This window comes from Haliotis rufescens, unplaced genomic scaffold (assembly GCF_023055435.1).
Source record: "Haliotis rufescens isolate VD_foot unplaced genomic scaffold, xgHalRufe1.0.p SCAF_7, whole genome shotgun sequence".
NCBI classification, from domain to species: Eukaryota; Metazoa; Mollusca; class Gastropoda; order Lepetellida; family Haliotidae; genus Haliotis; species Haliotis rufescens.
Window position 1 is genome coordinate 41188015 of NW_025964361.1, and position 13519 is coordinate 41201533.

Below are 13519 nucleotides of genomic sequence, written 5' to 3' on the forward strand. Positions count from 1 at the left end.
GAATCGTACAATGGATACTGCTTTTATTAGATTTTTTTGTTATTATGGAAAGTTCTTTTTTGACGTAAACTGTATTATTTTTTAATACTACGGTCAACATGGATTTTATTACATATCAAGTAACTTGATAAAGTGAAATAATCAAAGGTAAGGTTATAAACGGGAGTTTACTCAAGCCAGTGATGAAAGAGTTAGTTTTGTACATTTATGATTTATTTTATGTTTAAGGGGCGGTCGGGTAGCCTAGTGGTTAAAGCGTTCGCTCGTCACGCCGAAGACCCGGGTTCGATTCCCGACAGGGGTACAATGTGTGAAGCCCATTTCTGGTGTCCCCCGCCCTGATATTGCTGGAATATTGCTAAAAGCGGTGTAAAACCATACTCATTCACTCACTATTTTATGTTTATTCTTATTATTTCGTGCTTGCGTCACATAGTATAAAATCTTGTTTCAAATCGTTCTGATAGTTGAAGTGAGTGAGTATGGTTTTATGCCGTTGTTAGCAACAGTCCAGCAATATCACGGCGGGAACACAAGAAATTGACTTCTCATTGTACCCATGTGGGGAATCGAACCTGGGTCTTCGGCGTGACGAGCGAACGCTTTAACCACTAGGCTACCCCTACACCTACGGCCCTGGTTGGATTCTGTACATGGGTACTGTGTGAAGTCAATCTCTTGTGTTCCCGCCGTGATATTGCTGGAATATTGGTCAAATCTCACTCACTCAATTGGATCTAAACGCTGTGACGAGTTCGAGGTTGACAAGTGATCTAGCTATCAATATCAATGGCCCACCTGCCGAGCAATACGATAGACAACCAAAGGTACGGGCGTATACTTGTGCATAATACATCACCTGTGTTGCACGTTCTCGAGTTAGTAGTCCAGGTAAAAGGAAAATTGATGATATTTCAGAATATTATCGATTCCTTTGATTTAAAATGCGTGGCAATTTCTTTGATCAACAATGCACAAGTGGAGCTCTGTTTGCATGTTTAAGTCTTGCTGTTGTCATACAGTCTCAAAGGTCCTTGTTTCCTGGTTACAAAAACATCAAAACTTGGATGTGAAATAGATGTTATGACAACATAATGCTGCCGGCGAAATGTGTTTATTTATTGACTGTCCACGAGGGACAACAAGCCTTCAGGACTCACGTATAGCTTAAATCAACTGTGTATTTAAAACATTACATCATTTTGGTGAGGTGAGGTGAAATGGGGTTCCAAGATTATTGCACTTATATAGCGACGTGCATGTACGTGTGTGTGTTTTTGTGGCTGCTTGTACTAGTCCGGACTGATGCCGATTTATAGTGCTAGCTCAATGAGATACCATGCCTCAGTTTAACATGAATACCCCACTCAGACATTTATACTGACTCCGAGCCGACCAGTCCTTGTTTTAGCTCCTTGATGCCGAACGTCAAACAGGGTAACAACAAGTATCATTTTTTAATGTCTTTTGGTATGACGCTGCCGGGGATCGAACCCCGGACCTTCCGCTCTTCGGGCGGACGCTCTACCACTAGACCACGGAGGCGGTCTTTACATCCTTTGAATAACAGGCATTCCATATATTTAAATCATTTAAATCTAGACAGGCGATTTGCGATTTGCTCTATATTAAGGAATGGTTGAGCTTTTAGATATTGGTGCGGTGATTTGCATGATTTTCTACCAGAATATTTTATATTTTGTTGTACGTCTTCTTTTAGTTTTACGGTTTGCCTTTAGACATGTTAAATTATTCAAACCCGGCCATTGGATATGAACATTTCCTTTTGTGGTAATTCATCTTTAACGATTTTGTTGTGGGGTTGATAGGGCAGGTTGAGTAGCCTTGTGGTTAAAGCGTTCGCTCGTCACGACAATGACCCGGTTTCGATTCCTCTCATGGGTACAAAGTGTCAAAACCATTACAGGTGGTGTGCCTCGCTGTGATATTACTGGAAAATTTCTAAAAGCGGCATAAAACAATACTTACTCATTTATGGGTCTGATGCGTTCAGCAATCTATTTACGGTACTTCATTTCAAAGGCGAATTCCGTGTTGATGTTTGTTAAGAGCTCCAGATTAGTGCTCTGCACTTTTGTTACAATGTTTTTTGTGAACACCTGGTGTCATCATTGATGTTCAGTGATCCATTCATATAATGTTCACCTCTATTTTACCTTTTACACTCAATGGAATCTGTTTCAGCGGATAAATGAAACTTGTTGTTCTCTGGCGGTTAATATTTTATTAATCAGATATAGTTCCTTAACTTTCTAAATGGTTTCCATGGTTTCCGTGGCCTTGTTTAACATAAAAACATGTTCAGTGTGATGAGAGATGCGAAGGTTTACTTTGAACTTTGAACAGAATTAACCAGTCGCTGGAGCAGGGTAAATCTCGCTCCAAACAATACGGACGAATTAGTAAGCAACATGTAAGGATATTTAAAATAAAATCTGTATACATATAATGTACTTCTAATACTGAATCATGTTACATTTCCGGAGATACTGATGTTTCTGAGTGACATTGTCGATTATTTTTTTAAAACATCTTTCACTTCGATAAAAGACGGACGAGTTTAATATTGTCTGACAAAATGACGGATTCTGTATCATTTCGGACTTTCTGATTGGTCAGTCATGTTGCTTGATTGACAGGTGGCGAGAGTTTAGTTAAGTTTCATCTCATTGCCAGCTTTTAATGTTAGAGTGAAGTTCACACTATGTCGTCCTCATCGATAACTTAGTCGAATCCACGTACACCAGTGTGGCCCTAGCGCTAACACCGAGATCCGAAGGAACAGCAAGCGGATCCTTGAAACGAAGGGAGCGAAATTTTGCAAAGTGAGTGTTTTGCACTTTCCCCACTGGGCCCCTCGTGTTCCCCTCAAACTTTCCACGAGCTTCTAATTGATTATTTTTTTTAGGATCACATCCGGGGTTTATACACGGGTGTCATCGGTGGGGCAGAACGCGCTGACCTTTGCGCGAACACCAGGTGTCGTCACTTTTTTATAGTGATTTATAAACACATGCTCGTGATGGAGTCGGAGTCGTAAAATGGTTTTATAATCCTGATAAAAATGGCACTATGAAATACATAAATCTGAACTCGCGCTTTGTTACTTACACCTGAATGCCAACACCATTATAGGCGGTGTGTCGTGACTTTCACGTCTCTTAATGTCCTACTTAAACTTTGCATATTGCGTTTTCCAAAGAAGTGGGACTCTAATATGTCTGCATCTGTATAATTTTCAAAAGATTTCAAATATCTATTGAATTTTATGAGTGTAAATATTCAATTTCACTCTCATTGGTCAGCCTATAAATGTCTGTTTCCAAGAGTTACCTTTCACGGAATTTTGCTGAGTGCACGTCAAACATGAAATAAACAAACAAACAAACAAACTTGCAGCTGAGTATACACCTATTCCAGAATGTAACATTTTAACTGAGGCAGACTGCAACAGGTTAACTCAAACCTAAACACGTTCCTTGTCCCATAAGTTTGACGCGTTTAGGTCTAAACATGTTTGGAATCTAAACGTGTTTAGGGGCTAAATGTGGGAAAGACAGACATTGTTGTACCAAGTACGTTTGAAGTCATGATGGTATATGCGTTATGCAAGTGCAATATGATCTGTACATTAAATATCAATTGATATACTACATCCTATCCATATTTGACTTGGGGCGGTCGGGTAGCCTAGTGGTTAAAGCGTTCGCTCTTCACGCCGAAGACCCGGGTTCGATTACCGACAGGGGTACAATGTGTGAAGCCCATTTCTGGTGTCCCCAGCCGTGATATTACATAATATTGCTAAAAGCGGCGTAGAACCAAACTCACTCACTCACTCATATTTGACTTAATGACCAATGATGATAAGGATAATACACAGTGATATGCATGTTGTAAACGCATTTGAACGTGTTTAAATTCTAAACATGTTTAGATTATGTGTTTAGGTGGTGTTTAAGCTGTGTGGCGATAGCTCATTATATGTTTTTAGACCATAAACGTTTTTACATAGAACACACCAAATGTGTATTCCGTTTAGGATTTAAACATATTCCTAAACATGTTTAGATGTAAACATGTCTTGTTTATGTTTACATTCTAAACACATTTTTATAGTGCATTTAACGTCATTACTACACTACACTACAAATGCGTGTGACCCGTGAAGATCCGGATTAGAATAGGTCTTCAGCAACCAATGCTTGCCGTAAAGATGACTATGCTTGTCGTAAGAGGCGACTAACGGGATCAGGGGGTCAGGCTCGCTGACTTGGTTGATGCATGTCATCCTATCCCAATTGCGTGAATCGATGTTCACGATGTCAATCACTTGATTGTCTGGTCCAGACCCGATTATTTACAATTCGCCGTCATTTAGCTGGAATATTGCTGAGTGCAGCGTAAAATAACATCACAAAGCTCATGAAGACTTTCTGTAGCTAAGTGTTTTTATTGAATCAATATTTGGGCCAACAACAGCCCAGTGTAGTAGCATCAATATATGTAGCCATCATCTTCAAGTCGATACAAAAAACAAATTTACTATATACATAAAGATTGTTTTTTTTTATATCTACACAATACACCACACATGTGTCGGTAAATTTAGTATGTAAAAATACCTCTGTACTGTCATACACAACTCGTATATATTATGATCATTTTATGGCGAGATCAGTCACTGAATTCCTTCACATGTGTATTTAAAGCTGTCAGTGTTCAAAAACACCTGTTACAGAATAAAATGGTCCACTGATATACCTTATCCTATATAGTAAACAAATATCTGGTGTTTCTTTCGCCGTATTCAAATACCGTAGTGCATTAAAACGTTAATTCGTCACGTCGCGGACCGGGTTCGATTCCCACCCTGCAGCTGGCTACAGTGGGAACTCCTTTTTTGTTCCCGTTGTGGTAATATTGTGTTTATACACCCCTTAAACGTTGTATATAACAACTCATTCACTCAATGACGTATTTCCTCAAATGACCGTTCGGTACACTTAGTCTCAGGCTTTGATTACGTTTGCCATTGTGGGCGTGGTCTGTGAGATACACGAGTGGTTAAAAAGAAAGTGATAGAATTTTAAAGATTATTATATTAAGGGAAATGGTAGATAATTAAGAGGAATGTTGGGAGCTGACCACAGACGTACTTGTAAGTTCTCTCTTTGAAAGTGCAATAATCCCGAAATACATTTCACCACACCTCGTACATGTAGACCCGTGAAGATCCGATGTAGAATAGGTCTTCAGCAACCCATGCTTGCCGTAAAGGACGACAAACGAGATCGGGTGGTCAGGCTCGCTGACTTGGTTGATACATGTCATCGTATCCCAATTGCATGATGTCAATCACTTGATTGTCTGGTCCAGACTCGATTATTTACATATTAAACCATGAGGTGACGTCACACTAGTATTGTTGCAGTTGATTCTGAGGCAACAATTCACTGTCGATTCTGAACAAAATGTAAACAAGTAAACTGACGCAACTGTAGGCCATTATGCAAAACAGAAGAAAAATTATATATCAACCATAATATGGTTTAAGTAGGATAACTCACTCGAATCTGTTCATTCTGGTGCTTTCTTCATTACAAATTATGAGTGAGTGAGTATGGTTTTACGCCGCTTTTAGCAATATTCCAGCAATATCACGGCGGGGGACACCAGAAATGGGCTTCACACATTGTACCCATGTCGGGAATCGAACCCGGGTCTACGGCGTGACGAGCGAACGCTTTAACCACTAGGCTACCCGACCGCCCCACAATTTATGAACTGTAACTGAAATACTACATTGATTTCAATCTTGACAACTTATGTTTGAACGCAAACTGCGACATTAAACATACAGTTTGTGCAGATGTAAAGGCAAAATGAAATAGAGTCAAGTTCCATTCATCCATATCAACCATCAAGAACATATAACAGAGATCATATCCTGACAATAACGAGATTTCTCGCAGAACCCCGCCCACCGCGAGACTTTTCGTCCCTGGTGTTTACAACCAAATATAGTAGGCCATGTCCTTGATATAGAACGAAGGGTATTCATGATAGTAATACATTTCGAGCAGATAGATCAACAAAGTAATAAATATATAAAAATATATTTCTTTCCTATTATTTGGTTTCAAAGACACGCAGTTCATGACGGAGAATGGAGCCACTCTCTTGCCGCCACCCACTGCCGACCTGCATTGGTGTCATAATCACCTCCTTTGATTGGTTATCGATCTGTTCTCACCTCACATATTTATTAGTCCAAGTCATAAAGAGATTTTTCATACGACATCGACTCTGGGGACTTGGTACCTTACGATCTCGTGTAATGCGATTTTTGTCGTCGAAATGGCTGATTTACTGCATTATGTACTTTACGGCCAGAACATAGGATACCGTTTCCTATTCGTACCGAACGCGAGGGCGTGAAGCGTGTCAGTATAATCACTGGTTAAATACAAAAGGCCCAGCTGTTGAAAGGGTGGAATATGTCTTCAAAGATTTACGTCTCTTGAACTAGGTGTCCTGAGGTGAAACCTGGCGTTCGAGATTATTGCACTTATATACCGACGTGCTGCACATGTGTGTGTGTGTGTGTGTGTGTGTGTGCGTGCGTGCATGCGTGTGTGTGTGTGTGTGTGTGTGGCTGCTTGTACTAGTCCAGACTTTTGCCGCTTTTATAGAACTAGCCCACTAAGATGCCATGCTGCAGTTTAACATGGATACTAACTCAGACACAGCCTACTGACGCAGTGAACTAGTCCTTGTTTAATCCCCTTTATGCCGAGTGCCAGGCAGGGAAACAACAAGTACCGTATGTTGACGTCTTTTTATATGATGCGACCATATGAGGCGGTTCTCTCGTGAGTCCAATGAGAGCACATTTGACCTCCTAGGTCAATGCCGAGAAGACCATTCCTTCCTGTTTCGTCTCAACACTACATCCAAAATATATCATTAAGCGTGGTAGATTAAAAGAACACAACGCTGTAGCCGCTTTGGATGGACTGGCTTATTCGTCGCCTTTTTTTAAAAGTGACGTCATCCGGAAGTGCGTCGCATTTTTCTGACTGGTTTATCGTGTTGAGCACTCGAGCGTTGTTTACATAACACAGAAGGGCCATCGTGGTGCTTGCTCTCACGCGATGCCGGAGACCGTGCTCCAGTCTGTCAATTTTTCAGTTGTTATCTTGTTTTAAAAAGTATGAAACAGACTTGGGAAATTGTCATTTAGGGGGACAAACATTCTTACAAAAATGACTAATTATGCACAGAAAATGATGTCCGAACGATTCAAATCAAACTGGTAGTACTGTCAACTTGTCGGAACATAGTCCTTCAAGGCTAATCGGCAGTCCAGGTAAATTTTATCCACGTTCAACAGTTGCGTTGTTTGCCAGTTCATATTTTGTAATGTATACCAACTTATGAGATGACGATGACACTGATTTCACAGAGACAATGCCTCGTTTTCACATAGGATATATAATTATTACAACGTCTAGACCAAGGTAGAAAATGGATCCCAGACAATGAAACATAGGCCTCCTGCAAGGTCGCGTCAGGACTGCTACAGTGGTTTGTACTAGTTGTTATTTCCCTCGTAGCGGTTCTTAGTTTCTCTGACCAGATGGGTCATTGTAATTAGAAGGAGCCACGGGTTATATCCACGAGTTTTACGACTCTAGTCCTGAGAACTACTGTATTATTCATAGACTGCAAGTAAGAGCATGTGTGCAGATGGCGCTCATATACATAATTTAATTATAAGTGAGACAATGAAAGCTGGTTTGTGGATCCCATGGGTTATTTAATTACTGTTTTCATTAGAATGAGTATTGTTATATGGCTTTTAACATTATTCCAGTCATATCACGACAAGGCACACCAAGAGGCTACATAAATTCTCCCCATGTTGGGAATCGAACCTTTTCTGCGTCGTAACGAGCGACCGCTTCAACCACTAGGTTACCCTACCACGCGCGGACGTGGACGTACATGATGTAATTGCTAGTCATCTGTTGTGTTCAATATGAAAAGCAATCAGGCGAATGGTTTTCACTCAGTGATCATTGTGTTGCGTTATTGAATACGCAAAAACCTATTGTTGTAGGAAAAGCAGCAAATGAAGTAATAACAAACAATATTATGTAACGTTTTGTCGGTTCGAATGATTGAAGGTCCGCGATTATCGAATATCAAATTGTGTTTGTGAAAGCAGCCTATTTTTTTAAAATAACAACCCGAAAACATATGAGGTACCGTATATTTTGTTCTATTAGTACTCTCCGAATTCGGTTTGTTTGTTTGTTTGTTGTTTACCGCAATATTCCAGCTATATGATGGCGGTCTGTAAATAATCAAGTCTGGACCAGACAATCTGTGATTGACATCATGATCATCGATCCACGCAACTGGGATATGATAACAGGCATAAACCAAGTCAGCGAGACTGACCACCCGATCCCGTTTGTCGCCTCCTACGACAAGCAAAGTCGCCTTTTATCAGTTATGATACAGGTGTTCCATCGGATATCAATTTGGTCACTGATATTTGGTCAACTTTGGAAATGATGTCCATAAAACGTTTTTGACAACTCTGCTGAGGCCTTTCCCCATGGTTGACGGAATGAAGTTTTCCCGTAAGTTTGTCGTGGGGGTTAGTGGTTCACAGTGTGGAAAATTCAAATGTTTTGATATCATGGAATTTGGTTCTATGCTGAGACTGCAAAGAGAAAAAGCAAATCGTTTTTGAGTTTTTGAGAATCCACGTGGTATTATTACCACCTGTCTCCAATACGTTTTTGCGTATGTAAAGAAAGTCCTTCCCTGATTGTATTAAGGATTGTGATTAATCTTTGAGACAGGGGTCTCAATCAAATGCAATGTCTTTAATTATATCTGTTTCATGCAGCTATTTCAGAAAGTCATTTGTCTAAATTCCATCCGTTCTCGGAAGTGGAGAAAAATACTCGTCTACATTAACAATAGATGGATGATAGCAAGTGCGGCTTCTGGCTTGAAGAGTGACATCCCCTTTGTTTTCAGTCTGAGCGCCACCTAGTGGCTTTGGAAGAACCGGAAGCATGAACACATGTGTTAGATGTCGTTTTTCCTTAAGTTACTTAGGGCGTAATTCGTCAAACTATTGACTTTATAACTGAAATCACACAGACCTCTACACCAAGCTACGAATGCGTGTTTTGTTTAAATGAATCGCTAATGCATTCGTGATAAATACCTGGTCATGAAATTATAGAAGATAACGTATTGTTCCGTTATTTTAATACGACCTGGCACACTTCATCGTGGCCGGGGACATATGTTTGAACATCTAGATGTATCACCTAAATATGTGAGTGAGTGAGTGAGTTGGGTTTAACAACGCTTTAAAATAAACAGTATTCCAGTTATATCACGGAGTGTAGGAGGACAGTATGAAATGATGCAGGTCTCAGACGTTTTGGTAAAGCCCACGAGCACAGGTATGGTGTTCAGAACCTAGAAACATTATCAGGGCAAACCGGGATTCGAACCTACGATTAAAGGTTTATGTCACGCCTCAGGAACGTAAATCTGCACAGCGAATTGCGGCGCCTTAGACGATTGCGCCACATGCCGGTTGCGATCTTGTGACATCAGGTACAGCCTAGGTTTCGGAGTTGAGGATGAGGATGAGGGTGTGTGAATCTAATTATCAATAACCATGTCCCTATAGTGATAAAGATATGGATTCGTAGGTCAGAGGTGAACTCAACGTTATGTAGACTTGGCCATTCCTGATACCATTTCTATCCGTTGTCTGTCTGATAATTGAATTGTCTTCCTGATTCCCCGTGGACTATATGAACGCATGCCAGTCTATGTAATTAAACCCATATTGTCTCTTCCGTCGCAATCTTATATTAACTGGACCCAACATGATATACCGACCCATATGTTATCTTGCGCCGGTCTCAAACAGCCGAGAATAGATGAGACTTATGGTAAGTCATGAAGGAACTGCGCGGTCTGTGTGTGCTTTCAACTAAGGCTGTGGTGCTTCGTTTCTTATTATACTATGTGGGGTGAATTGAAACAGTGTTTAACGTCTCGTTCAAGATTGTGGCACTTAGACGACATCTAGCGTATAGCGGTGTGTGTGTGTGTGCTTGCGCGCTCGCTTGCTTTAGTGCGTGCGTGCGTGCGCGCGTGCGTGTACTAGTCCGTACGTATGACGGTATGATAGTGCTAGCTCACTGAGATATTTTAAGAAAGACTACCCGACTCAAACACAATACACTGACTCCAAAACGACCCTTACCTTTTTATCCCCTTAAAGCAGAGCGTCAAGCAGGGTAACACTATATTTAAACGTCTTTTGGTGTAGAGCTGGTGTGTAAGGATAGTATATTCATTCCTTCACTTCTTTAGGACATGACTTTTTTCCCAGAACCTGTCCAGCATGTCTAGCGAATATTTATTATACATCTCATTATTTTGTTTTGGTGGCGACTAACGGGATCGGGTGGTCAGGCTTGCTGACTTGGTTGATGCATGTCATCGTATCCCAATTATGTGGATCGATGCTCATGATGGCAATCACTGGATTGTCTGGTCCAGATTCGTTTATTTACAGACCGCCTTCATATAGCTGGACTGTTGCAGAGTGCGGCGTTAAACAACAAACAAACGAACAAAATTAAAGAGTTCACCTTAAATGAGAATATAACGCTTATACCTCACAACATATTCGGCAATAGGATTGCAACAGTCAACACCCACCAAATCCTGTATTATGTTCAAAACAACAATAACAAATGCCACATCGCCTAATTGATATCACCATATGGTTTTGAGATGTCAATAGCGGCGTATCTCCAGCGGTCAACATGTTGACAGTTATTATAAATCTATTTACAAAAGCGGTCAAACACACCATAGTAACGCTGAAGTAAACAATCTATGATTAATACTGCCTTCATATATCTATGTTTATCTCGTATTAAATTGTCCGCTCTCTTTCATGAACTGTCAGAAAAATACGGAGAACCTTGTTTACTGGCCTAAATGCCAATATCAATATAACCTACAAGATGGCCAAGCGTTCAGAGACAAAGCTAAGTCGGTACCGCAATAAGCCGAGGTGAAAGGCATAACCTTTATTAAGAGAATCGCTTATAAAGATCTTTTGAGAGCCCACTGCTCTCAGTAAAGGGAGTCATCTCTGGTACAACATATATAGCAGCAATACAGCCAGTGTAGTGTTAATAATGTGTTCCCACGTTCTCTATACAATACCATACAATAGGCCTTCAAAGACGATAAGCGAAGAGCAGGTAATTTTCTCAATAGTCCATTGGGGCGCTATCAAACAGTCACTTAACGCTAAGCAGTTCCAGAGTGCTATTACAACCTGTTATACCGTAGTGTGCCTTTGTAGTAGGCTGTCCTAATCGATAAAGGAGGGGCACTCCATCATCTGGTCCAACTTCTCGAAACTATTGTAATCTGATCACTTTGCCATTTATCGCTGCTCATATTCTCACCGGATATAAGCTGTCGGCATTGATTTTGGTGCAATGTTGATCTTCCAGATTGATCTCAAGTGCCTGTAATTACCACAAACGATTCTGTTTCTAAAATATAAGCAATTTTCTTTTCAGCCACTAAAAGAAGGATGTGCCTAAATACGGAAGCGCAGTTAAGGATGATGGATGATTTGATTGGATGAAATTATGCACGCGCTTGCCAAACTTCCACAGCGACTGAGGCCTAAGCGACAAGCAAGCAGACGGCTCGTTGCCCCGGAAACTTCAAAACGAGGTTTCTCGTCCAAATATGGCGCCACCTCAAGTTCCATTCCACTGCGCATGTTCACGTGTACCGGAAATGCGGATAGGGATGGACAGGAAGGGGAAGAATATTTTAAAGCGGACGGTAAGATTTGTATGACATATATTGACTTTGGCACCATGATTTTTTATATGAATAAGTCACGTCATGTCATTTGAAAGCTGAAACTTATATTTGAACAATGAACAATTACATGAACCCTGAAAAAGTTAAGATCATAAAGAAGTAATAGAGCGAACTCAATATCACCAGAGGTCATTCAGGTGTAGACGGAAGCAGTTCATCAGCGAGGTCATGCGAGGTGATGTGACATGATGACACTGAGATACCATGCGGCAATTCAACATTAACCCACTCAGACACAGCATACCAACTCCGAGCCGGCTAGTCCTTGTGTTGCCCCCTTAATGCCAACCGCCAGGCAGGGAACAACAAGTACCCTCTTTTAACGTCTTTTGATATGAGGCGATCAAGGGATCGCATCACCGACCGTGCCTCTCCAGATGTTGTATCATCAAGATCACGGATGCGGTTTCGACAGTAGGACTTGCAAGACGAAGAGTGAACCCGACACATGGACACATGTGAAGTTACGTAGTGAAACCGATTGGGTCGGTTTCCATGAAAACGAGACCCCGGACAATCTGAACAAGGATAGTTATTACGTACCATCATTTGCAAACTGTAATTATCCGAATGAAGTGTCCGCCTTAGTAACCAGTCCGGACACACTGTAAATGTTCTGCCTCGTGCCCCAATCATACCTGACATAGACTAATCACGATAAAAATATATACTCTTTAAAAAAAACCCGCAAAACGGATATTTTTGGCAATAAAAGCAAAATTAGCGGAGATGCAAAATGAAGAGGTTTGATGTATTATAGTGTCAGTGACAAATTTCATCAAAATGATCACAACAAAGACATGCAAACCATCAGTCGGGAAACACGTACAATTCGGAAAAACGCACCCAGTGCATTAACAGAAGGGCCATGGAGCTGCACGCCGTGCCATGCAGCAGCACTATGAATAGTATTAAAGTGCAGGGTTTTCGCCTCTGCGTCAATCGTACAGTGGCAGTTCAACAACATGCCAAGATTAACAGACGTGCAAAGAAACAACGTCATAGGCCGCTTGCAGGCAGGGGAATCCCGATCAGCTGTAGCCAGGGTTTTCAATGTAGCACCCAGCACCATTACAAGGCTATGGAATCGGTTTCAAAAGCATGGGTCAACACGTGATCGGCCAAGGTCGGGACGACCAAGAGTAACCACCTCGGCCCAAGATCGCTACATCCGACTGCGCCACCTACGTGAAAGGACGACCACAGCATCCCAAATACCCGGACTGCGCAGAATCTCCGACCAGACCGTACGAAATTGTTTAAGAGCAGCAGGCCTATGAGCAAGACGTTCTGTTCGACGCGTCATATTGAGTCGACAACACCGTCAACAACGACTTCATTGGTGTCGTCAACACAGGGCATGGCTTCAACTGCGATGGAGAGATGTCTAGGTCAGCGACAAATCAAGATTTCTCCTCCGTGGAGGGGATGGAAGAGCACGGGTCCACAGACGTCGGGAGAACGTTACGCCGGAAACTGCGTACAAGAAGTGGACATGTTTGTAGGGGGTAGCGTTATGATGTGG

At 41.4% G+C, this 13519-nt stretch overlaps 1 protein-coding gene across 2 annotated transcripts in view; it reads left to right on the forward strand.

The window, feature by feature from the left end:
• Positions 1-13519, forward strand: part of LOC124132709 (leucine-rich repeat-containing protein 74A-like) — a 141643-nt gene that overhangs the window by 79226 nt on the left and 48898 nt on the right. For both annotated transcript variants that reach the window (XM_048387782.1, XM_048387781.1), the window contains one exon: positions 11679-11952. In XM_048387782.1, coding sequence (XP_048243739.1) covers positions 11751-11952 — 202 coding nt within the window. In that variant the 5' untranslated portion in view covers positions 11679-11750. The remainder of the gene's footprint in view (positions 1-11678; positions 11953-13519) is intronic.